This window comes from Arvicanthis niloticus, chromosome 21 (genome assembly GCF_011762505.2).
Source record: "Arvicanthis niloticus isolate mArvNil1 chromosome 21, mArvNil1.pat.X, whole genome shotgun sequence".
Taxonomy (NCBI): domain Eukaryota; kingdom Metazoa; phylum Chordata; class Mammalia; order Rodentia; family Muridae; genus Arvicanthis; species Arvicanthis niloticus.
In genome coordinates, this window is record NC_047678.1 from 9,957,640 (window position 1) to 9,985,104 (window position 27,465).

The window sequence follows — 27,465 nt, forward strand, 5'->3', positions numbered from 1 at the left end:
AATGATTCTATTTAGGTAAGTGACTCACCAAGTATCAGAGAAGAGTCCTCTTAAGTATGACAGCTAACATTAAAGTTAGGTAAATACAGAGAAAAACAAACTTTAAATGGCTGTATTAGTATCTGTATGTCCAACCTACCTTTTTTTATATTTTAAAACTAGAAAAAAAGGTGTGCAAAAACTATTGGATGCTCTTAAAAAGGCAAAGAGGGCCTTCCAGCGCTGAAGCTGGAGTCTTTGACTTACATTCATCTAGCAGGTGAATCTCATTCAGACCAACGGTTGATAAAGACTATAATGCTATCAGAAAATAGCAGCAATAGCAAGTTAAAACCAGTACACACCCTAGGTAAATATGCCTACCTGTTGAATTTGGAATTGCGTGTGGGTGATTCTGCACCTCTTAAAAGTTGCCTGAAATACTTCAAAACAACAAAACAAATTAGGATTAACAAAGCCAGTACTTGACACGGAAATATACTACTTTATCTTACTTAATCTTGCTTTTTTTTTTTTTTTTAATTTATTTTGCTACCTAAGTCACGTACCCAACACTCTCAGAGCCACTATGAAGTCTATCAAATCCTCTGTGGAAAGCCTAACTTACCTCATCGCTGTGGCAGAACATAGGGGTGAACACATTCTCCAGCAGGGAGAGAACATGCTCATATGCTTCAAAGAGACACCTCATAGTTTGCAGCTTCACAACATCTATGTATGGGCCTTCAGCAACTATTTTAAAAAATTAAATTGTACAAGTTATTTCTGAATAACAGAAATGTAACATATTCATTTAAATTTCACTAGGTGAAACAAACATACAAACTATGTTTAATAGAAACTCCTACACAAGAAATCTTACTAGAATGAGAGATGAGAATAATTTCCTTCCCGCTCTGAGAAACATTAGTCACGTGAGCTGTTTTATCTTATGGACTCTCTAGAGTGTCAGGGTCCCACTAAGTAGCCAGACTCAACTGGAACTTCCTTGTTGTACAGGCTGTCCTTGAACCCATGATCTTCCTGCCTCCACCTCCAAGTGCCAAGTTTACAGACATTCACCTTCATGCTTGCCTCAGTTATATTTATAGTAAACACTTCTCTTTCTCAAAGCTTTAATCTTGTCAGTAAAATAAGTATGTAAAAAAATGTTTTTAAACTAAGAAAGTTAATAAAAGGTCTCTAAGTATCTAAGTATTTTTTCAAGCATCTTAACAGCTGCTGGAATGACTAACAAACACGTGAAGCACTCAGAAGTGCGTAACTGCTCCTGCAAAAGACTAGAGTTCAGTTACCAAAACCCATGCTGGCAGCTCACAACCGTCAGTCCTAGAGGGCTCTGAAACCTCTGCCCTCCAAGGGCACCTGTGTGTATGTACACTCACACACACACACACACACACACACACACACACTTGAAAATAATTATTAAAGTAATAAAAGGTGCCAGGTGTGGTGACTCATGCTTTTAATCCCAGCACCAGGGAAGCAGAAGCAGACAAGTCTCTGAGTTTGAGGCCAACCTGGTCTATAAAGTTAATTCCAGGCTACCCAGGGATACATAGTGAGAGGACCCTCCCTCAAATAAATAAATGTATAAATTAATCTTTGAAGACTCAGCAGAGAAAAACAATGCACCGTCCCTTCTGACTTACTTCTTTGAATCTCTTCTACAATGAAGGGATCAAACCGAATTTTGTCAATACTTTCATCCAAGCAGTATGTTTTATAAATCTTCTGCAATTCCTCATGTAGAGATAGCATTTCATCGTTTGATAACTCTGGTCGCAAAATTCTATCATTAAATTCCTCTAACAAATCAGAGAAAGATTAAGAAAAAGCTTAATATAAATGCTTCCATGAAAATGTCATATTCTTATTCTAACTAAAAGCAGAAAATACAATCAAATTAATTATTTTAAGCTTTTAGAAAAGGATTTGAGAGTGGAATACTCAGATAAAAAACAAATTCAACAAGATTTTTATGTTAACATAAGATATATAAACATGGATAGCAATACAAATTTGCCACGACAGAATAGTAAGTATATTTGTAAAATTTTCTATAAAGAACATATTAGATTAGTTTCTTATGCCAAAGGTCGTTTAATATTTTAAAGTCTGATAGCTCACTAAGAAATAATGAAAATGCAGCTTAAAAAGTTCCTCCCAAGTCCAATGAGCTGTGATATTACAGCTTGGTGTTCCTAACAAAACGCTGACAACGTGGTGTTGATTGGGACTGTGAGATCTTTCACACAGCATCACTACGCTGGAGTTGTAGAGCAACTTGTCTGCTATGAGGGTTGACTGCAGGCAACGGCAAGGTCACGCCCCACCCAGAGAGGAACCAACAGCTGGAGAAGCTCAGTCACTCTCGAAATATCCAACACGAAATTTCAGCTGGGACATCAGATCTGCTCTAAATACTCAAAGCACTGACAAGTGTGGAGAAGTCACTAGTGAAACGCGCACGAAGCCTCACCGACAGTCAGACAGAACTGCAGGACGTGCACGGCTCCTTCTTGTTTCAGGAAGTTCATAAAGCGAAACAGAAGATCCTGCTGTTCTCTGATTTGTTTCAACTCTAACTTCAGCACCTGGTCACAATATGAGAGGGAGAACAAGTTAAAGACACACAAATGTATTTTAAAACTGTTACCTCAAAAACATTAATGCTGAAAACACTCACAGATGGTTTTTTATTTCTAGGTTCCGCAAATTTCTGCAGGAATGGAACCAAAGGGGAAGCTGGTTCAGTTGCTTTTTCGGGCTTGGAAGAAACAGAATTATCAGTTCAGTAAATTCACACAGAGTTGCAACATACAGTCCAAACGTAAAGCACTTCCAAGCATCTCAGTATGCTCAATACTCACAGGGCTATCGTCTATGAAGATGATAAGCAAATGGTTGACAGTATCCTAGCGGAAAGTGAGAAACACAGATCAAAATAATCCCACTGTCACGTTCTGACAAGAATTCTCAGAACTTTCACATTATCAAGTTTGCTAGAAAAACAGCACAGCAATTGGCTAAATATTTGTATATATGTAAATATGTATTAAAGAACTATAATCAAAGGTTGTAGCCGTCTGAACCAAAGTCAGATCTGTTAAAGTGTCCATCAAAGGACAAATAAATAAGCAAAATGTGGCACACACATAGAACGAACTATTACTGAGACTTGACAAGGAAAGGACTACTACAACAAGTTGTACAGCTGCCAAGGACTCAAAGAGGAATAAGGAATTACTGTTTATGGGTGTAGCATTTATAGGGTTTCCATTTTGTTAAGAGCAACACTTTGGAAGGTGATCGTGATGATCACTTAAATAGACACATGTTTCAAAACAATGTACTATACCCACAAAATGGTTAAATAGTATTTAAATAGTTAAATTCAAGTGTATTTTATATAAAAGAAAGAAAGAAAGAAAGAAAGAAAGAAAGAAAGAAAGAAAGAAAGAAAGAAAGAAAGAAAAAATTTAATCTTACCGGATCAGCTAGGAAATCCAAAGAAGGAAGAAACACAGAGCCAGATAGAATCTCTCTTATAAGTAATGTCAAGGATCTGGAAATAGAAGCAATACTTCTATATTTAGTGACTTACACTGGTTCCTCATTTTCAAGTACTTCTGAACAAACTGAAGACCCTACTGAAATGAAATTATGGGGCTGGACATGGTAACACATGCCTTTAATCCCAGCACTGAGGAGGCAGGAGCAATTAGATCTTTGTTCAAGGCCAGCCTGTCTACACAGTAAGTTCCACGCCAGTTAGCTATAGGCTGTACTATGAAACCCCGTGGATGGATGGATAGGTAGGTAGATAGATAGACAGATAGACAGATAGACAGACAGACAGACAGACAGACAGACAGACAGATAGATAGACAGACAGATAGACAGATAGATCAGAGAGAAAAGAGAAAAGAAAATAGAATTATGGGGCTGTGAATACAGTTCAGTGGAAGAGCACTTATCTTATGGGGTTTCTGAATATCCTCCCCCTACCTACACACTTATCTATCAAAAAAAAGTCAGAATAAAACTCAGTAGGACAAGGATGGGTCATACAATTCTGCATTTTGAACAAGTGTCCAGATGATGCTTCTGCTACAGCATCACACACCTGCACTGGTGTTCATCATTGGCTAAAAGTGCCTACTGTCTAAAGGAAAGGAGTGCTTTCTCACACGAGAGAGCAGGGAGACATCAGAGCACTGCTCCTTCCAGAATCTCTGACAAACTTATAAATCCATGTTTACAGGCTGGAGATGTCGTTGAGAGACTGACTGGCATATACAAGGTCCTGGGTCTGCTCTTTTAACAACACACACCAAAAAACTGTTTATGAGTAATATATTCAACAGCATGCTCCCCAGGACTAAGGATATTTTAATTAATAATACAAATTAGACTAAGGATTTTTTTTACGATGGAGGAGCTCAGTATGTTACCCAGGATGGACTGCCGAATTTGCACTCCGCTCAGGCACCTACAGAGATGAGATTACATGGGCACATCCAGCTAAAGACAGCTTGACCAAAACACTAACACACCTCTACCAACATGCCTTTCTGTATGGTCTAATGATTACATATTTTCAAGTACTTCACTAGCTGGGTGTGGTGGCACAGACCTACAGTCCTAACAGGGGACAAAGCAGGCAGGGAACACTACACAGTGTGGTCCTGCCTAGTGAACTGAAAAAGATAGACGGGATGGAGCAGGGCAGGAGGGAAGGAGAGAGGACAGAATGAGCCACAGTGCTTCCCTCTGAGAACTATCAGGATAAGGGTAATGAGGTAACTTATGGCAAAATCCATGTATACTTTTCTAGAAGAAGGAGGAATGGAGGGGAGGAGCCCTAATTATTCTTTCCAAATGGACAGCTTAAAACCCAAACTGGTCTGCAGAGTATGCTCAAAGTGTTTCTGTCTATAAGAATCATAATATGCACGTCTTTAAAAGGGAACATCAATAAAGCAGAGGGATTTCAAATAAAATTAATTGCACTCATCTATCTTTGATTTCTAAAATCAGTTTTTAATAATAAATTCTAAGGCCATATAACACACTTCAAATACTCAGCACCTAAATTGGCATTTTAACATCTGACCAATTTATTCTCAAGTGAAAAACTATTCATATCATAAATTTGTACCAAGTTTTAGTAAAGTCTTATTATAATAAAACAGCAATATATATATATATATTCATTACATACATATACAAATACTACTACGATATTTTCTAGTGCATTTATACCTGCAGTCTGTTGCTTTAGGAGGCAAAATATAAGGAAAAAGTAACTCTGTAAGTTTCCTTAAATACTGTAATTCATCTCTTCGACTTCTCAAAGCCACATGAAGCTCTGGACCATATTCTTCTAAAGCAGCTTGTTGTAAATACTCCGTGTTTTTTACTAAAAATAACAATAAAAACTACTGAATGAGTTATGACATATTACATTACTTTACTTCCATTAGCACACAGAACATGTAACCTCATTCCTCTCCTAGCCCCTGCTTTCTGAATAGAAATGGAGTTTTTTTTTTTTTTTTTCAGAAATAGGACATAAAGGAAGAATCTCTCCTCTCCTATGAACTTACTTACGGTGGTGGTTAGAATAGGGATGACCCCGTAGGCTCCTGTGTTTGAATGTTCAGTAGGAGTGGTGCTACTTAACACGGACTAAGAAGTGTGGCCTTGTTAGAGTAGGTGTATCTTGTGAAAAGTGTCACTGGAGGAGCTTTAAGGTTTTAAAAATTAAGCCAGGCCCAGTGTCTCTTTCTCTTCCTGCTCCCTGCCAATCCAGATGTAGAACTCTCAGCTACCTCTCCGGGACCGTGCTTCCTGCCATGATGGTAACAGACTAAACCTCTGAAACTGTAAGCCAGTCCCAAGTAAATGTTTTCCTTTATAAGAATTGTTGTAATCCTAGTGTCTCTTCACAGCAACAGAATGTTGACTAAGACACTTATTTTGGAATAAATTCATTTTCTGAGTCTCTTTCCCTGGGAAAATAAGAATTTAAACTCATGACTTCTACTTTATATACTAACAGATGGCTTCAGTAGAGCAAGGGGAACCATAGAAAATGTGTCCTAGTAGACAAAAGAGGTATTCCTTCCTGTTTTTTTTTTTCCCCTTCCCTTCTCCCTCTCACTCTGTCCTCACTCACTCTGGCCCAGAGATTTTTATTTATTTATTATATGTAAGTACACTGTAGCTGTCTTCACACACACCATAAGAGTGCATCAAATCTCATTACAGATAATTGTGGGCCACCAATAGTTGCTGGAATTTGAACTCATGACCTCTGGAAGAGCAGTCAGTGTTCTTAACGGCTGAGCCATCCCAGCAGCCCCCTTCCTGTTTTTATAATAATATCATTCAGACAGCCACTAAGAGTATGGGAGAAGGTAGCTTCTTCAACGTGGTATTGCATTTTTAACCAGAACACAGTATACAAGAGAGATAATTGAGTAAACAAAGTAACCATTGAAGGAGAACCTTAGCTATTTACTGCTTATAAAGAAAGCAGTCTGTCATTAACCTCGGGAGGATAGTTAGAACGTTTGAGGAGGAGTCTGAGTAAGAGAAGGACATAAATCTAGCTTTTGTATTGAGCAATTATCACAGTGATATTGAAGAATGTTATATGGCTTTCTGAAATGTATTATTCAGAAAAATAAGACAGGCATTTGTTTTCATATGTTAAACTTTGTCATGCTAGGGTAAAATCTTAAGTTGAAAGAATAATTTATTACAGATTTTTGATAAAGGGAAGAAATTAATTATGTTGCTGGAAGACTACTTACAAATAATCAAGATATTTAAATAGAATATATTTGACGTGATATTAAAAAGCTACTGAATGTTGTGGAAGATAAGAAATGTCTAGTCAAGTACAAATTTGGCCTACTTAAAACAACAACAACAAAAAAGAAACCAGCCTGAGATAGATGTGATTCTGACTGTCTGACACTAACGAAAGGTCAAGCTTATTGACACTTTGTCCCATATTTCCTCTAACAGTAAAGAACTCTTTACAAAACTGCTACAAAGATGCCACTTCTTGTATAATTTTTGCCAATGAAAAGACAGGGATTTTAATGTACTTTTTAGTCAGGCATGGTGATGCACACTTGTACCTGCAATGCATGGGAGGTAACGTCAAGAGAATCAGAAGTTAACAGCATTGGTTACATAGCAAGTTCAAACCCAGCCTGAGCTACAGAAGACCCTGTCTCAAATTAAACCACCCAAATACATTAGTATTAAGCTATATAGATGTAAAATCTTTTAAGCTCATTCATTTTAAGAATGTTTTAAAGGTATTTTTTACTTATGTGGCTGGTTCCCACAAAGGCCAGAAGGGGGCACTGGATACCCTGAGACTGAAGTTACAGCTGACCGTGAGCCACTCTGGGTGCTTAGAGTTGAACCGATCCTAAGCCATCTCTCTGGGTAAAATTCTTTTTAAAACATACTTATATTTATCATTTTTAAATTCCATGTATATGTATGTGTTTGTGTGTGGGTTTGCACATAAGTATAGATCCTACAGAGTCCAAAATAGGACCGTGGAGCCCTGGAGCTAGACTGCAGGTGGTAAGTCACCTGCCCCGGTTAATGAGAATTTAACTTGGGTACAGAAGCAGGCAGTGCTCTTAATTACTGTGCCACCTCTCCAGCCAAGGGTAAAATTCTGTTTGTTGCTGTTGTTTTGAGATAATATCTCACTATGTAATCTTGGCTGTCTATGTAGACCAGACTGGCCCCAAACTCACAGAGCTCCCCCTGCTTCAAACTTCTGGGTGCTAAAATTTAAAGTGAACACCACCATACCCAGCTCCCAGGGGTATAATTCTTACCTCATGCAAGAACACAGAATAATTTTAAAATGATAAACCAGTAGCTTAACTTATTAATCAAATCTACTTACAGTGCAATTTTACAAAACAGGCACTAGTTATAATAATGGAGATTGTGAGGGATGGAAAAATGGCTTCATGCTCAAATAAGGACACACTTCAAGCTGTTTCTCCACTTCAGGAACACTCAGAGCTTTCCCTTACAACAAGTTTTTAGAAGTGAAATGCAAATAGTAATACCGAAGAAATACAAGCACTGTATCTGTTTCTAAACCGTCACCCATTCGGGATGGTATTCTTCACAGTATTCTCTCAGCGAGCACTGATGAAGAATACCAAACACAGAAAACCTCTGTCTCACACAGAAGCAAGTACAAAGAACAGAACGGTTAAAAGGAATATTTTTAAGCTTGATTTTAGAGCAAGGAAAGTCTTTAGTCAACATTTCCTCATTCAATTAGAAACACTTAATTAACACACACTTGGTGTAAATCACGTCAGCAAAAGACCTACAGTAATTTTAAAGTGGGAGGCAGGGAATTACCAGAAGAACTGTGCTATGGAGAAACAAACATGATACATGGTAGTGATACACAGGATGACCCAGAACAGTCTGAAACTGCAGAAATCATAGAAACAGGAAAAGGACACAGGCGTCAAGCACAGACTATCATTCAGAGAAAAACTGGGTTGTTTTCTTTTCAAAGCTGTCTCTGAGATTCGGTGGATAGCATCAGTAAGTGTGTCAGTACTCACATATATATTTTTTTAATATATAAACAAAACCACTCCAACTACCATAGAAAACTGTATTACCTTTATGTCTTGCTTTAACAATCACTTCTATATGTTTCATTGCTGCTTTTAATAGTTTCTTGGTTATAATAGATGGAATATCCACCTAGAAAAATGAACAAAAATAAGACTTAAAAAATACTAACTGGAATGGCAAGAATGCTGTATTTACAACATTAGAATGAAGTTAAAAGGGACTAGAATCAAGAACAGTACACTGGGGTATAATTGATAAGAATGTGTAGTAACAAAGATTATACACTTCAAAACTGTTCTCACCACACACACACACACACACACACACACACACACACACAAAATAAGTATCTGAGATGGTGGACATGTTAGCTATCTTGTCTTACTTATTCCACACTACACTGACATACCCTAATATCGTTTGAATCACAACACATACATCATTTTAAAGTGTCTACTTAAAATAAAAATGTAAATACTAGGAGGCAAAAGATTTGAATAGATGTTTCTTTAAAGAAGATGCACCACAGCCAATAAGCAAATGGAAAGACGCTCAGCACCCTGGCATCAGGGACCTGCAGACCAGTACAGAGCACCACTCGCTTACCCAAGGCTGGGGAAGCAGAGACAGTGATGGAGAGGGTGTGATAACCACACATGCCAGTCATCCCAGGAGGGAGAGGCTCAGATCTGCAAGGCTAAGGCTAACTTGGAACAATTCTGGAGAACCTACTTCAAAGAAAAGTACAAATAACAAAGAGAGTGAGGGTAACTAACTCTGTGAAGGAAGTGAAAGGGGGTGTGTTCACACAGGCTTGGTAACGCAAATGCTGCAGCCACTTTGGAAAACATTCTGGCAGCTAGCTCCTGGAAGAATGACACAGAGAGCTCTATCTCATGAAGCAATTAATTATGCTCTTAAAAACAGACTCAAGATTAATGAAAGTGTAACTATCAAAATAGAAATCTTCATGAGACTTAAGTTGAAAATAAGCCAGTGTACATCAACTAAAAAATAATGAATTATGGTATATTCAGCCATCAAAAACTGAAGTGCAGATATATGCTACAATATGACAATAGAAATGAATCTAGAAAGCATTATGCTAAGAGATTGAAATGCCACAAAAGGCCATGTGTTAATTGATTCTATTTACATCAAATATCTAGAGACATAGAGACAGGGAGCAGAATGACTGTGGCGATGTGAGCAGATGGGAGATTATGGGGACCAGGTACAAAGTCTCTTTTCAGATAACAAAACTATTCTGAAATTGATTGTGTAAGCAATGTATGCAGAACTTTGAAAATACTATGAAAGGCCAATGAATTCCACACTTTAAATGGATGAAATATATATCAATAAAACTGTGCACATCTATAATCTCAGCCCTGCAGAGGCTGAGGCAGGAGGACTGCAAGTTTGAGACCAGCCTTTTTGAAAGTAAAACCTTTCAAAACAAGGTAAAAAGAAGAAGAAGAAAAAAAACCTATGTATGTGCTTGTATGCAAATATTATACTGAAAGTATAAAGTACTGTTGTAGAATCTCTAGGCTAGTTCAAAGCCTAACATATTAGTTGTAAATCTACTAATTAAATTATTTGAAGGATAATTTAAAGTTATTTAAATGAGGCATCATCAATCATCTGATCTCTCTACCTCCCTTTCCTCCTCTCTCCCTCCTTCCTCTGTGTGTGTGTACGCACGTACATAACCTATAAAGTCCAATTAGTGTTACCTCTTTTTTTTTTTTTTCCGAGACAGGGTTTCTTTGTGTAGCCCTGGCTCTCCTGGAACTCACTCTGTAGACCAGGCTGGCCATGAACTCAGAAATCCACCTGCCTCTGCCTCCCAAGTTCTGGGCTTAAAGGTGTGCACCACCACTGCCCCGCTTAGTGTTACCTCTTATTTGTATGTATTTATGGCTAATCCCTTAGGACTGGTGTCTGGACTCTGAAGGAGGAGGAAGAAGAGGAGGAGAAGGAGAAAGAAGAGAAGACTGGTTCTTGGTCTCTCAGCAGCCTCTAACTGCATACAGCTCTTTGGCTACAGGTGAGGTCTTGTGAAATCTTCCATCCATGTTAGCATGTCAATTGGAAGGTATATCAATTTTAAATTTCGCTTGCTTTGCCTATTTCCTCAAAATTAGAATTCGTAGATATTACCCCTATTTTATCTTTCCAATTTGACAGGTTACAGAATAGTACAGTACCTCACTTATAGTTGATGTGCAACAACACATTTTCAATTGGTCACTGGGCATTTTATATTTTTCTTTTGTGAACTCACTGAATCAAGTGGACATAAAACATTTAATATGGTTAATATTTTATTTATTTTGTTTGTGAATGACATATTTACATTCTAATTCATTGTTTACATGGTTAATTCTATTGAATTGACAAAGCAGTATAAAGTATGTGTGTATTGCCAATGAGCTACATATAAAAAGATGCAAAACCTAAACAGGTAAAATATCACTCCTAAGTGTTTTATAAGGCAGATCATAATCACTGAAATTCACATAAATGTACTTAAATGAAACATGTCATTGTTTTCTATATGTCTATATTATTGTTTTTTCATTTTTAAATTTCACAAATCAAAAAACAAAGACAAACAAAACAAAAAACAAAAAAACAAGTATTAAAGGAAGGCAGCAGTTCAATGGGACAACAGTGATTGATCAACATTTAATCTAAAAAAGCAAAAAATGAATACATCTACTATAGAAGAAAAAACAAGATTACCATAATGATAAAACTCCAAATTTCTCATTATAAATATATGTACCTTGTGAATTCTTCGCACTAAGACAGATGCAAAAAACCGTAAGGTGACCCTCAGTTCATCAACGAAGGACTCATCATCTGTCACATCCCTTCAAGTAAGGAAAAACAGCAAACTTTCAGAAGTTCTCAGAAATACAGCTTCACCTTGATCAAACCAACAAGTTTCCTTTTTTAAAAATTTTTATTTATGCTATTTTTTTTTTTTTTTTTTTTTTTTTTTTTTGGCAAAGACTCTAACACTGACCTACATACCCAGTCTGCAAACATTTTGCTTGCGTGTTTGTTTTGTCTGTTTCTGGTTCAAAACAGGTTTTCTCTATATAGCTCTGGCTGTTCTGGAACTTGTTCTGTAGACCAGGCAGTCCTTGAACTCAGAGATCTACCTGCCTCTACCTACTGAGTGCTGGGATTAAAGGTGTGTACCACTACACCCAGCAAATTTTCCTGAAATCTTAATGTCCCTACAGGAAGTGTAGCATTTTCTTCAACAAAAACAAGAAAGGCCAGTGTAATAAGGGCTACATCCTGACTTGAAGATGGAGCTGTTATATCTCTAAGCAGAATAAGGAAAAATAAACATGTCCACCACGCCAGCTCAGGAGCAGGGCTATTATAGCATCAGTAGCTACTGAGAAGAAAGCATGCACTTTAGAAATACAACCAGACTTTATGTCCAAAAAGTCTCAATTTGGCAATGAAAGGAGGTATCTTTTTTAGAAAAAGATTTATTTTACAAAAGATTTCATCAGCAGCTTTGTGTAAATTACAAATACTCCACATTTAAAACATAATAATCAAATGTTAAAAATAAATAAATAAATAAATAAATAAATAAACCAGAGCTGGTGAGGCTTCTCAATAGGTAAGGGAGGGCAGCAGTCCCTCGAGTCTAGGTGGTGGGCAGGAAGAGAGAGCCAACTCTGGCAGGTTGTCCTCTACATACACTGTGTCTGGCACGTGGACAAATAACTAAAAGTGAAAAAATTACATACATTTTCAGAAAAATATAGCATATAAACTGTTGTACTGAATTAGTCTTAACACACTGTGGATGAACTCAAATACTAGGATATTTTTAAAATATTAGAAAATACAAAACATAACTAAATCAGTACAAAAGTGGGGCATATCATTAGACATCATACTGTCAGATATACATGTTCAAGCATAAAAAACACACAGTGCTTAAAGAAACATGCATTTATCAAATGGCGTAATTTGGATGCCCGACTCTAAATTAGAATCTCATTTTTCCTTTTATAGAACTAGTGTTTTCTATGTCAGTCAGGAGACAACGCTCATGTTGTTTATACAACTAGAGTGTTTTCTATGTCAGTCAGGAGACAACGTCCATGTTGTTTATACAACTAGAGTGTTTTCTATGTCAGTCAGGAGACAATGCCCATGTTGTTTCTGTGTGCACTAAAAACAAAGCTACTTGGGGGAGGAAAAACATTATTTTTTTGTTAGAGATTCTATTGAAATGATCTTTCAATTTGTGTGTGTGTGTGTGTGTGTGTGTGTGTGTGTGTGTACCTACCTGTTCATATGTGCAATTATATGTCCAGGCATGTGTTCACACATGCACATAGAGATCAAAGGTCAATCTTTCTTGGCAAGAACTTTATGAACTAAGTTATTTCCCCGGTGAAAGTTGTGTTAGAAAATGTTGTCTGCTAGAGAGGATTTCCTTGTGGGAGCCAAGCTGCCCCCAAACTTTCAATTCTCCTTCCTCTGCCTCCCTCTGCGCCGTGACTCAGGCTTCTTCACTCTGCCCAGTGCACCAATGATTCGTAAGTGAAACCAATTACATCTCTGGTAGTAGGATTGGAAGAAAATGTACTACCAGTACTTAATGGGAAATAGTTCAATACACTGCTAAATATCCAATAATGTACAATGTATTTCTCCATAAAAATGATTTGGCTGAAACTGTCACTGAGAAATCCTGATTTACACTGAAAAGACATCATTAACATGCTTAGCCTAATGGTATTAACCGTATTAAGAGGGGGAGTGGGGTTTTTATGGAAAACAAAAACATACCTGTACCATGGATAGACAAAATTTTCCAACACTAATTCAAGAACCTGCACACACACAAAAAAAAATGTTTAAAGAAAAATAATTAACTATAGGGAAATAAACTGTACTACTAAGTGATACATATTAGCACGACCAATGTCATTAAACCCAATACTTCTTAACAGTATGCTTATGTCACCTTTGCATAGCTATGAGTATCAGTAAGAACATCTGAAGAGAAATACTGAGAATGATGTAATCCAGAGAAGAAGCTTCTCTTAGAATGGCACATAGATCTCAAATATCTCCATAATCAACTGTCTCAACAAGGGCTGTCAAGATGGCTCAACAGGTAAAGGTGTTCACCGAGCAAGCCTGCTGAGATGGATCTGATTTCCAGAATCCATGAAGGCACAAGTCTAGAAAGCTGTCCTCTGACATACACACATACACTACATGCACACATGCAATAACAAAGTTTTAATTTTTTCCACTGAACTGTTCCTGATTGAAGTTTCTCTAAACAAAGAGCAAAACTGAACAACCAAAAAACAAGTCCCTAAGATTTATTCAGGGAATCAAACTCAAGTGTCCCTGGTATTTTCTGAAGGGACAATGGTAACTGGAGGGCACAGGCATGAAGGCGAATTCTGGGACACTCCTAATGTCTTTTGTATTTCTTGCTGTGATGACAGTTACATGGAGATTCATTTTATGAAAACTTTAACTGTATACTTAAAACCAGTATGTAAGCTAACTGAACAAAACATACCATACATTGAGTTAAATATTCCATCACTTGTGTCTGAGTGGAGTTGCAAGATGTAACTTTAACACGAAATTGCTGCACTGTGCAGTAACTTAAGAGCAACAGGGAGAAAAACAGCAGAGTGCTAGCTAGTTCTATGTAAACTAGAAATAGTCTAAAATCGTTTGAGAGATGGGAATCTCAGTGGATAAGATCAGGCTGCAGCCAAGCAAGTCTGTGGGGCATCTTCTTAATTAGTGACTGATGTGGGATGGCCCAGCCCACTGTGGAAGTGTTATCCCAGGATTAGTGGGGCTGGGTTCTAAGAAAGCAGGCTGAGCAAGCTAGGTCCCCTAGCAAGCCAGTAAACGCCTCTCCATCAGCTCTTGCCTCCTGGTTCCTGCCCTATTTAAGTTCCTGCCCTGACTTCCTTTAATAATAAATAGTGGTATGGAGGAAAATAAAGTTTCTTCTCTACTTGTTGTTTCATCACAACAAAAGTAACCCTGACTAAGACACAATGTACCCATCTTTTAAAAATGGTTTACCATTTCCCTCCCTGACATCAATAACCAGTGATGCCCATTCCCTAAGCTACAATTATTTAGATTTTTTTAACCATATTTTACCTTTTTAAAATTCTTTCTTATTTTTTTTTTAATTTATTCTTCTCTCCTAAAATACATCCCGACAGCAATTTTCCCTCCCTCTAGTCCTCCCGGTCCCTAACCCCTGGATTTTTTTAATTACCAAAACTAAGCATTAATGATCCTGGAGGAGCTCACTAAACCCTTAGCTGTCTTCTGTGGCCCCACTGCTTGTGTCCTCCTGGGTTTTATTTCCCAGCAACAGACTTAAAGAATCTGAACTTCATCACCCTTTTGAAAAAAAAAGTTTTTGTTTTTGTTTTCTGTTTTTTGTTTGTTTGTTTGTTTTGTTTTTTTGAGACAGGGTCTCTCTACATAGCCTTTGTAGTCCTGGAACTCACTAAGGAGACCACAGAGATATGTCTGCCTCTGCTTCCCAAGTGCTAGCATTAAAGGTATTCACCACCATGCCCAGCATGATTTCTTAAGAATGATATAAAATACTGGCTAAGAACTAAGCTGGACCTTTTTCTTTTTTTTTTAGTGGGTGTCTGTGTGCATGTAGCAGTGGAGGCTGGAGGTCATCTTCTTTTTACTTTCTCTCTCTCTTGTTTGGCAGTGCTGGGTCCAGGGCCTTGTGCACGTCTGGCAAACACTTCACCTCTGAGCAACATCCCCAATCGTTCAACTTATTTTTGGAGCTAGAGTCTCTCCCTGAACTTAGAGCTTGCTGTTCTGTCTAGACTGGTGGGACCGCCAGCTTCAGGAGCTGTCTGTCTCCACACACACACCCAATGCAGGGGTAACAAACACACCTGAGGAGGCGTAGCTTCTACATGGTGCTGGGAATTCAAACACAGATCCTCCAACTTATTCTCACACTTTACCCACTGAGTCACTTCCCCAGCACAACACTGTCCCAGACCTAAATTTTTAAACAAGTTTTACTGATAATCAGATGACAGCTAAAAATCCTATTAAATCCCTCTAACTTCTAATTTACCTTTGAAAATATCAAAGTACCCATTTCATAAGCTATATAAAAAAAGTGTGTTTTTAACAAAGAGCCTGACATACAATAAGCACATGAGTACACGAGAGCTGCTAACATAGTATGACTTCACCGCTGCCACCCCTGGCACGCTACCCTCCCGCTTGCCAAATATGCCCTGCCAACTCCTTCCTCTCAGGTCCTTCCCCACATCGTCAGTCTGGCCACTGCTCTATCTTCCTTTTCACGGCATCTCTAACATCTGTGTACCTCATCCTCTGTACTAATTCTACATTTCCCACCTCCCTCTCCCATTATTGCTGCCTGCATGCTACACTTTAAAAATGGAAGTTCTAGCAAACAAGAACCAACTGGATTCATTTCTCTTTTCATCCTCGAGGCCTAATACTCCAGTTCCTATCTCTATCAAGAGCATAAAATAATTTTGAACATGGGAGCTAGTATCCATCAATACCAATATATGTGAGGTGTCCTAGTTAGCTTTCTGTTGCAGTGGTAAAACACTGAGGAAAACTCACCTAGGGTAGAAAACTATTTATTTCATCTTACACTTTACAGTTCATCAAGAAGGAAGCCAACACAGGAACCCGGAGGCAGGAACTAGAGCAAAGGCCATGCAGTGGTTTGCTAAGCCTGCTTTCTTATAACCTGGGTCCACCTGTCCAGGGTGGCAGCACATAATGTAAGCTGGCCCTCCCACAGCGATCATTACCCAGAAAATGACTCACCCACGTCCTGCAGTTTAGTCTGAGGAAGGGAAATCATCAAGTGAGGTTCCCTCTTCCCAAGCTGAAAAATCTAACCAGCACATTTGTGTTTTTCATTTTCTGTAATGAATGAAGTGTCTAAAATCTCTAGTAGCTACGTTTTTCAAAAAGTAAAAATGAATCGATAAAGTTGTTTTATTTAATGTAATATATCCAAACTATCATCATTTTAATATTTAATCAATATCACAGAGACATTTCATGTTTTTCTAAGCCCTCGATATCTAGCATGTATGTACATATAGGTGTGTGTGTCTGTGTGTGTGTGTGTGTGTGTGTGTGTGTGTGTGTGTGTGTGTGAGCCCATCTTAGATTGTACTGGGACATTTCAAGTATTTACTGACAGCTACATGTAGTAGTGGCTGCAGTAATGATAGCATAACAAATATCTCCCCAGTGCTAGGAAGGTAAGCTCCTGTACATGATACACAGATATACTACCACCGAATTCCATCCCCAGCTCCGGACAGCACAGTCAGTTTTAAATAAACAAATCAAAGAGACAGAAAAGGCCTAAGAAGCCACAAAACTGTTGCAGCTTACATTTAGACAACAACGCACATAAACTGAAATAAAGGACTTATTATCATAAAGCAGGGTTCGGTTGCAGGGTTCAGTTGTGGAGTTCAGTTGCCAGGTGCTATTCTTAAACTAATTAGCATTCAATGTAATTCAGTACACATCTATCATCTGTCACTGGTCAACTGCCTATGTGACTCAAAATCCATTGCTGAAAAGAGTGAGACACCCACACCCCACCTTCAAGGACTTGACTAATATCTTAGATGCAAGAAAAAGATATGTCATTTAAAACAAACAAGTAAATATGGAAGAAATCAAAGATGGTGTGACTAGAATAGGTCACAGACTTTCTAGTGACCACCCCCACTCCCTCTTCTAGACTCTAGTGTCAAAACTACTGTCATCGTTCATTAAGACACAACGCCCATAGGAGTCCAATGTCTCTTTTCACAAACGATTATTCCTCTACATAAAGACACCTGTTCCTGCAGCACTAAATAAATAAATAATTTTCCTGACTGAAATGTCTATGTAAATTTGAGATTTAAGTGTAATTTTCAATAGTTTAGTACTCAAGGTATTTTATTTTGTAATATTTATCTAGCCAAGAACTCATTAGGTAATACACATTAAGATGTGGGTTCTGTGTGTTTATTTTGTTTGTTTTTTGTCGTTTAAGACAGGTGCTGGGGGCTAGAGAGATGGTTTAGCAGTTAAGAACACTGACTGTTCTTCCAGAGGTCCTGAGTTCAATTCCCAGAAACCACATGGTGGCTCACAACCATCTGTAATGAGATCCAATGCCCTCTTCTGGTATGTCTGAGACAGCAACAGTGTACTCATATAAATAAAAATTTAAAAAAAAAAAAAAAAAAAAAAAAAAAAAAAAAAAAAACCACCAAAAAAAAAAAAAAAAAAAAACAACAACAACAACAAAAAAAAAAAAAAAAAAAAAAAAAAAAAAAAAAAAAAAAAAAGGTTCTGTAACTCAGGCTAGCCTAGAACTTACAATGTAGCCCTGGCAGGCCTCAAACTCATGATCCTGCTGCCTTGGCTTCTCAAGTGCCAGAACTATAGGAATGCACCACCATGACTACCTTAATAAGTTATATCATAATTAAATTTTCCAATAAAAGTATCTGAAAAAAATTTTGTTGGTATTCAACATTTTTATTTGTATGTGTAATCATAAGCCAAATAATATTTCAGTCAACACAGATGGCATATTTAAAAGTGGGCCCTTAAGACTATAAGTGTTCTCACATCCTGGAGGTTGGGAGGGTCACAGCTTTTTTTTTTTTTAAGATTTATTTATTTTATGTACATGAATGCATTGTTGCTCTCCTCAGACACACCAGAAGAGGGCATCAGATCCCATTACAGATGGTTGTGAGCCACCATGTGGTTGCTGGGAATTGAACTCAGGACCTCTGGCAGAACCATCAGTGCTCCTAACACTGAGCCATCTCTCCAGCCCTCCGGGTCACAGCTGTTATAGGACAATGTTTGTTAGCTTGTTTGTGGCATCCAGGTATAAATGACTGTGCTGCCAGTTACAGCACATACAATTATGCACGGCATACAACACTTGATAATAAGTATGTTGCAAGTTTATGAATTTACTATCTATGTCGTCATGCTTTTTATCTGTGGCATACTGCATTTTATAGTATATGTTTATATATTTTTATATGTTTAGATCTGTGCTGGTTAGTTTTAACTTTCAACTTCATATAACCCATAATCACCTGGGAATACAGTCTCAAATAGGAATTATGTACATCAGGTTGGAGACACAGACACACACAGACACACACAGACACACACAGACACACAGACACACACACACCCAAAATGAATGTCTTAGTTGGTAGTTGATGTAGGAAACCCAAGACACTCTGGGCAACACCATTCTCTAGTCAGGGAGTGGGGTGTCTCACTTTTTCAGTAAGACTTGGGGTTACATAGGCAGTTGACCAATGATAGCTGTGTGTTGGATTACACTGAAAACTAATTAGTGTAAGAATAGTGTAAAGGAGGAAACAGGTAGGTGGGAATAGGCAAGTGAGGACCCACTCGCTACTCTCACTCTGCTCTTGACTCTGATGTGATGCTTTAAGTTCCTGCCCTGACTTTTTTGCAATAATGGACTAGAACATGAAATTGTAAGCTAAATAAACCCTTTCCTCTCCTAAGCTACTTTTTGTCAGGACATTTTATCACAGTAGCATAAATTATATTACAACAATACTGTACTTTTAATTTTAGAGTTTATTCCTATTTATTTAAAAACAATTTTCTGTAAAACAATGAATATGCTCTGTTGGGTCAGCAGCAGCTTCAGCGAACTCATCTTTGTGGATCCCTTGACTGCATCAAGAGGCCCCTGCAGTGACTGAAGCTGGCATCTAAGCTTGCTCATTCTGTGATGCTCTCACAGGGACAAAACTGCCTGATTTTCAGGACACAGTCCCATCCTTTAGGAACACATGCTCACATCTGGTAACATTAATTAAATTACTTACCTCTGAAAGAGATGCATCAACCTTGGAAGGAACTTTCAGGTCTAGCCAGGGCTGATAGTTTTCAAGAAGCAAGGAAGGCCTAAAGTAAATCAAATAACTAAATCACTTTTAATAAAATACAGTATAATAAAATGTAAGTATTAGGTAAATCAATTGAGCTTGATTTCCAGAACCAAAATAAAAGAGGAAGGAGAGAACCAACTCCACAAGTTGTCCTCTGACCTCCAAACATTTGCCATGGACACACACACACAACCCACGTGCACAATTAAAAAGTAAAAAGTATAGCTTACCTATGTCGTTTACATTTCACTTTGCCACAAACAGCACAGCTATGTCCTTGTGGAAATAACTCCTGAAGTCCTAATTGCTAAAAAATGAAAGAAAAGAGAGATTAGCTTTTAGTTCTCAGAATACCTCTACTACAAAGAATCAGGTTTTCAGCAGCTTTCTTACACTTCATGCAAGCATTCAAAGGACTCTGTTCAGTGTTTTAACACTGAAACTACTATTTATAAGTACCCACTAAACTAACTGCCAGTGGATGCGAAATACCTAATGGGCTACTCTACGATACACAAGTCACACCAGGCATGGCTCGGCGGTTCAGTGGGAAAGAATTTTCTATCATGCCCAATGGCATGGGTTCAATGATTCCCACCAGAAGAAAGAAGGGGAAAATGTAAGAGTGGGAACCAAAACCAAAGGCTCTCTCAGCAGGCATGGGAGGAGGTACATGCCTATAATTCCAACTCCCAGGATGCAGGGGCAACAGGATCTAGAATTTAAGTCCCATGAGACCCTGTCTTTAACAAAACAACAACAACAAAACAAAACAAAAAACCACTTTCTTCACTTAAAACTAAAGTCAAATGGCATGATCACTTACAAAAAAATTAAATTACTGTATCTTCTACTACAAAAACATAAGGAAAAAACAGTATTTTCCATTTCTTCCAAAGATTAGCTTCAATGAGGGGGAAGACATGTAGTAAATCCTAAGGCCCTGCCAACCAAATATGACCCAGAGTTCTGTTTCCTCTACATTAAAATACCACAAACCTAAAATGAAGAACTACATCAACTTAAAGAACCATAATTTACGATTTAAAAACAGCCCACTAGGGGCTGGGAAAACAGCAGTGCAAGGACCCAAGTTTCATCAGTGGGGGGGGAGAAAAGATATTTCATTCAATCCTGACCTGCAGACAGAATTTTAAAAATCAGAATTTTGCCTTACAGAGATAGAGTTAATATATTATTGCCACTATTAAATTTCAGAAATACAAACTGCTTTAGTTAAGCAAACTGCCTAATTAGCTTTGTTTTCTCATATGCACTTAAGAGATTTACGAGTTGGAGGGTTGGGTAGCTCAGTAGTTGGCTCAGGTACAGGCACTGGGTGTAATCCTCGGCACGTGACCACTCACCCCCAACACCTGCACATGAAAGTCACAGGGTTGGATTATTATTTAACCCAGAATTCCTTAAATGTCTGTGTTTCAGAATTATCTGAAAAGTTTTAACAATACTATTTACAGAATTGTAGCCTAGAACTTTCTAGCCAAATCTGGGAATAAGGTCCAGCAATCCAGCTTTGAAAACCTCTGCACTAAATTAATCACCTTTGTGGAACATGTACCCAAGGGACAAGCTCACATGGTGAACTGCAACTTTCTGAGGAGATCATATTTTCCTTTTACAGTTGTTATTAGAACTGTAAACCTTAGAAGTAGGATTAAAGGTGCAGCTCACACAAGGGCCTGGATTCAATCCTCGGCACCAAAAACTAAAATCAAATTAAAATAAGCACCTATATATTTATACATGCATATATAGGCAAATACACATAATGTACATTTAAATTTTCCTCCTAGTCCATTATAAGATGATAGTAAGTAGATTTTTAAAATCACTGCTTTACAATGTTTTTAGTAACAAATTAAAAAGCAATTTTACCTTGGGTTTGTATTTTATTGTGAAGAATATATTTGGTAAGAGGGAATCAGGTCCCAACGAACAGTAGAACGTCACAACTCCAGCAACAAATGACCAGAAGATCATTAAGACATGAAGATACCTTAGAAAAAATAAAAATGATCAGAACCAAAGAAATCTATATTAAAAGCTATCTCTTCATTGATCCACCAAATATTTATTAAGTACCTATTAATCAAGATCAATTTTTCTAATCAGTTAACTTTCTGTAATGTATTTGTTAGATATAATATAAATAATAAAATGTTTATTAACAAATATATAATTTCATTTAATATAGGAGGAGAGTTAAGTTCAACGTTTCATAATTTCATTTCTATGTTATTATGTTTAAGTAGTCTGAGTCCACTCTTCCCCACAGTCCACCAAAATTCTTAACATCATTAAAATAAAACTTAATTTTCCTAAGTGGCTACTTTGTGTTAGACCGTGTGAGGCTATGGGGATATAACAGAGAATGTCACCATCACGATCCCCAGTAACGCAGAGAACAGTCCAGCAGTGACAGTGAGTAAATGAGAGTAACGATGTGAACACGTGTTTGGTGTTATGACAGAGAACTCAATAGCTATAGGAAAACTTAATGAGTGGACAGGGAAACCAACAGATGGAGACAGGGAAGAGAAACGAACGACTGGGAAGAGGGGAACTCAAATTTGAGAGCTCTGCACGGCTCTGGTCTGCACATAGTTTCCACAATGGAGAGGTTTAGGACACTTGCTTCTTCAGAGGACCCAGGTGTGATTCCTGGCACCCGCATAATGGTTGATAACCATCTGCAACTGCAGTTCCAGGGGATCTGAGGCCCTCTGAATCAGATCAGAATCAGGAGAGGTTCTGGCCTCCACAGGCACCAGGCATGCAGGCAAAATACCCATACATACCAAGTAAAATAACTGAATCTAAAAAATAATTTTTAAAAATACGGCCCCTGAGAGGAATCTGAAGAGGCAGGTGGCCAAATTAGGTTATACAATGTCATACAGTGTGCAATATTAAGGTGTCTCAAAACAGCCATGACACTGCAGATACCAATCCCCTCACACAGTTCAAACTTCAGTGACCACAGTGCGTTTGTAAACTGTGAACAACTGTAGAAACGTAAGTCTTATTATTAGCTCTCCAGTCCATAAGCCACAATATACAGGTGACCAATCGCATCACTTCTGTTAATAACTCATCACTCTCACACAACAGCACAGCATGAAGCTGTGTCACCTCCTTGTTCCCAGTAATAATCTATGTGACAGTTTATAAAAACGGGCAATTTCAAGAGGAAACTGTCTCACAAGCATGAAAGTGAGACACGAAAATGAGCAGCAATAATGCTAGAAGTGAAATTCAAACAAGAAACAATTACAGAGGAAGTGAGTCCATGTGGGAATCTGGACAGAGGTGATGCTCGAAGCCAACCACTGGACTGAGCACGGGGACCCCAATGGAGGAGTTAGAGAAAGGACTGAAGGAGCTGAAGGAGTTTGCAACCCCATAGGAAGAACAACAATGTCAACTAACCAGACACTCCAGAGCTTCCGGGGACTAAAACACCAACCAAAGAGTACACATGGAGGGGCCCATGGCTCCAGCCGCATATGTAGCAGAGGATGGCATTGTCAGGCATCAACCGGAGGAGAGGCCCTTGGACCTGTGAAGGCTCCATGTCCCAGTGTAGGAGAATTCGAAGGCGGGGAGTCAGGAGTGGGTGGGTGGCTGGGGAACACCCTCATTAGACGCAGGCAGAGGAGGGAATAGGATAGGGGATTTCGGGGGTGGGGGGGGACCGGGAAAGGGGATAACATTTGGAATGTTAATAAAGAAAATATCCTATTTTTAAAAAAGGAAAAAAAAAAAAAAGATTCTAGATATGGGGGACTGAAGATGGAGGTCAGTTGGTAACAGCACATAAACCAGGCATGCCTTTGATCCCAGCATTTGGTAGATGGAAGTCATCTTTAGCCAGCCTGGGTTCAAACAGTGACAGGAATATTAATAACAAAGGGTAAAAACATCTCTAAGTGGTTTTGGCAAAAATTTTTATATTTAAGAAATGTTTTATGACAGTAAAAACTGAAAATCAGTCCACATTTAGAAGCTTGGCATTTAGATGCACTGAAGATATTCTATATAGTAAATTCAAATTACTCTCTAGTATACATTTTTTACAAAGAAATAAGAGAATGAACTGTGTGAACTAGAAACTGGGGTGCACTCAGTCTTATTCCTTCTCGATAGTTTTCTGAAGCTCTAATGGCTGACAGCTATGTCTCCTCAAAAGAAAAATGGCAGTGAGAAGAGAATGAAGTTACACTGTACAGAAGACACAGGAGAGGAAGAATGAAGTCACACTCAGAGGACACAGGAGAAGAAGAGAATGAGGCCACACTCAGAGGACACAGGAGAGGAAGAGAATAAAGTCATACTCCCAGAGGACACAGAAAAGTAAACAAAAAGGTTGGTGTGGTTTTGGTTTGGTGTTTGGCTTGGTGGTTTGAGTTTGGTGGTGTCAGATTTGGGTTTGGGCCGGGCGGTGGTGGCGCAAGCCTTTAATCCCAGCACTTGGGAGGCAGAGACAGGCGGATTTCTGAGTTCTAGGCCAGCCTGGTCTACAGAGTGAGTTCCAGGACAGCCAGGACTAAACAGAGAAACCCTGTCTCGAAAAACCAAAAAAAAAAAAAAAACAAAAAAAAAAAAACCAAAAAAAAAAAAAAAGATTTGGGTTTGGTTGGGTTTAGTTAGGTATGGTTGGGTTTGGTGGTGTCAGATTTGGGTTTGGTTGGATTTTTTTGACCAGACCGGCCTCAAACTCTCAGAGATCCATGAACCATAGATCTTGGAGACAGAAAAAAAAATCTTGGGACAGAGTCTCCCAAGTGCTGACATCAAAGGTATGTGCCATCATACCTAGTACAAGAAGATTTCAGTAGTATTCCCAATACTGTTTCCTGTTTCTCTAAGGCCCAGTTAACAGTAATCTGCTATTTTGTATTCTCTTGGTCGAACCAAGAGTATCTAAATTTCTGTCAGCTATTACCAAAAGTCCTGAGTGGGCTGGTGAGATTGCTCAGCAAAACATCTAATGAGACAAGCACGATGACCTAACAAAGGTGAGAAGAGAACCAACTCCACAATGTTGTCCTCTGACCTCCACACAGGTGCTGTAACTTCTTATACACAGCTACACATTATAAATTAAATTAAAGATGAAAAATATAGGTAGAGAGCAATTGAAAATATATATACAAAAAGAAAAAGAAGCTATTTTAAAAGAGAGCAAGTTGAGTAATACAAAGGAAATTAAAAAATCTTTTTAAAAATCATTTTATTTATTTACATTTCAAATGATATCCCCCTTCCCTTTTACCCCTCCACAAACCCCTGATCCCATCCCCCCTCCCTCCTCCCCTTTGCCTCTATGAGGGTGATTCTCCACCCACTCACCCACTCCTGCCTCACCGCTCCAGCATCCCCCTACTCTGGGGCATCAAGCCTCCACAGGACCAAGGGCCTCCCCTCCCATTGATGTCAGACAAGGCCATCCTCTGCTACATATGTATCTGGAGCCATAGATCCCTCCATATGTACTCTTTGGTTGGTGGTTTGGTATCTGGGAGCTCTGGGGGGTCTGGTTAGTTGATATTGTTCTTCCTATGGGGTTGCAGTCCCCTTCAGCTCCTTCAGTCCTTCCCCTAGCTCTTCCATTGGCATCCCTGTGCTCAGTCCAATGGTTGGCTGCGAGCTTCCCGAGCTTCCCCGTCTGTATTGGTCAGACGCTGGTAGAACCTCTCTGGTAGAACAGCCATACCGGGCTCCTGTCGGCAAGTGGTAATTAGCATCAGCAAATAGTGTCAGGGTCTGGCGTCTGCAGATGGGATGGACCCCAGGTGGGGCCGTCTCTGGATGGCCTTTCCTTCAGTCTCTGTTCCATTTTTTGTCCCTGTTTTTCCTTTGGACAGGAACATTTCTGGATTAACAATTTTGAGATGAGTGGGTAGCTCCATCCCTCAACTGGAGGCCATGTCTATCTACTGTAGGTGGTCTCTACAGGTTCTATCTCCCTTTTGTTGCATATTTTAGCTAAAGTCATCCCCATTGGGTCTTGGGAACCTCTCTCTTCCCTGACTATGGGACTTTCTAGTGGCTATCCCCAATTCCCCATTCCCCCAAGAAAGTATGGCACATGCCTTTAATCCGAGCACTTGGGAGGCAGAGGCAAGTGGATCTCAAGTTCAAGGCCAGCCTAGTCTACAAAACAAGTTCCAAAACAGCCACGGCTATATAGAGAAACCCTCTCTTGGAAAAATAAAATAAAAACAAAACAAAACAACCCAAGTCGTAATTAAGTCATAAGGGATGGTGATTCCCCCAGAAGTTCTTTAATTGTTAAAAATTGTTTTTGCACAGGGCAGTGGTGGCACACGCCTTTAATCCCAGCACTTGGGAGGCAGAGGCAGGCAGATTTCTGAGTTTGAAGCCAGCCTGGTCTACAGAGTGAGTTCCAGGACAGCCAGGGCTACACAGAGAAACCCTGTCTCTGAAAAAAGGAAAAAAAAAAAAAAAGAATTGTTTTTGCTATCCTGTGTTTTTTGTCTTTCCGTATGAAATTGAGAATTGCTCTTTCCATGTCTTTGAAGAATTGAGTTGGATACTGATGGAGAATGAACTGAATCTGTAGATTACTTTTTGTTGGGTGACCATTTTTACTGTGTTAATCGTACCAATCCATGAGCACAGGAGATCTCTCCATTTTCTGAGGTCTTCTATTTCTTTCTTGAGAGACTTGAAGGTTTTGTCATACAGATCTTTCACTTGCTTGGTTAGAGTTACCCCAAGATACTTTACTCTGAATCCACTCTGGCTGATGTGAAAAGCTCACATCTAGGAGAGGAGATAAGGAACCTGACCAAGGAACAGACAGACAAGAGTGATTCCATTGACAAAGAGAAGAAAAATTAAGATTGAATTTCCCGGAGCTAAAATTATAGACAGTTGAGAAACAAGTAGCTGATTAGGTATGAGCGAAGAAAAAGAGAAGGCTCCAGGCCAGTGGCACATGCCTTTAATCCCAGCACTTGGGAGGCAGAGGCAGGTGGATCTCTATGAGTTCCAGGTTAGCCTTCTCTACACAGTGAGTTCAAGACAGTCAGAGCTACAGAGTGAGACTCTGTCTCAAAAATAAATAACAAAGAAAGAAAAAAAGGAAGGAAGGGGGAGGGGAAGAGGGAGAGAGACACACACACACATAGAGAGAGAGAGAGAGACAGAGAGAGAGAGAGAGAGAGAGAGAGAGAGAGAGAGAGAGAGAGAGAGAGAGAAACCAGAATCAGTGTCAGTGAGTCTTTGGAGCAGCCAAGTTTCAGGTGTCTTAATATTTGCCACAGAGAAACAGCCAATAAACTGCTATATGTGGTAATTCTTTACGAGATTAGTTGAAGACAACGCATTAGAAATTAGAAAAATGACCATTGAAGTCACAGGGATAAATAACATGACCCAAGAAGAAAAGGGAGAGTTTAAAAAAAAAAAAAAAAAAAAAAAAAAAAGCAGAGGAGGCTAGAGAGAGGGGTCAGCGGCAATTAAGAGCATACCACCTTTGTAGACACTCAAGCTCCACTCCCAGCAGCTCGGTACCTGGCTCTAAATTGTCTATACCTTCAGCTCCAGGGGATCTAATACCCTCTTCTGGCCAGGAGAACTCCTGTATGTATGTGATGCATATAAACTATAAACTCGCACAGGCATACATACACACACATTAAAATAATAATAATTTTTTTTAATTTTTAAATTCAAAATAGAAAACTAGCTAAGCATAAGCCAGCAAGCCATGTTCCTC

The 27,465-nt window shown here is 38.7% G+C and overlaps 1 protein-coding gene across 3 annotated transcripts in view; it reads right to left on the bottom strand.

The window, feature by feature from the left end:
• Snx14 (sorting nexin 14) overlaps positions 1–27,465 on the bottom strand; it is a 65,428-nt gene that overhangs the window by 25,103 nt on the left and 12,860 nt on the right. For all 3 annotated transcript variants that reach the window (XM_076917704.1, XM_034483787.2, XM_034483786.2), the window contains exons 2-15: positions 21,594–21,714; positions 19,928–20,004; positions 19,635–19,713; positions 13,495–13,538; positions 11,450–11,537; positions 8,700–8,784; positions 5,272–5,428; positions 3,496–3,571; positions 2,877–2,921; positions 2,693–2,773; positions 2,486–2,600; positions 1,656–1,811; positions 608–732; positions 364–422 (exon numbers count right to left, since the gene is read on the bottom strand). In XM_076917704.1, coding sequence (XP_076773819.1) covers positions 364–422; positions 608–732; positions 1,656–1,811; positions 2,486–2,600; positions 2,693–2,773; positions 2,877–2,921; positions 3,496–3,571; positions 5,272–5,428; positions 8,700–8,784; positions 11,450–11,537; positions 13,495–13,538; positions 19,635–19,713; positions 19,928–20,004; positions 21,594–21,714 — 1,308 coding nt within the window. The remainder of the gene's footprint in view (positions 1–363; positions 423–607; positions 733–1,655; positions 1,812–2,485; positions 2,601–2,692; positions 2,774–2,876; positions 2,922–3,495; positions 3,572–5,271; positions 5,429–8,699; positions 8,785–11,449; positions 11,538–13,494; positions 13,539–19,634; positions 19,714–19,927; positions 20,005–21,593; positions 21,715–27,465) is intronic.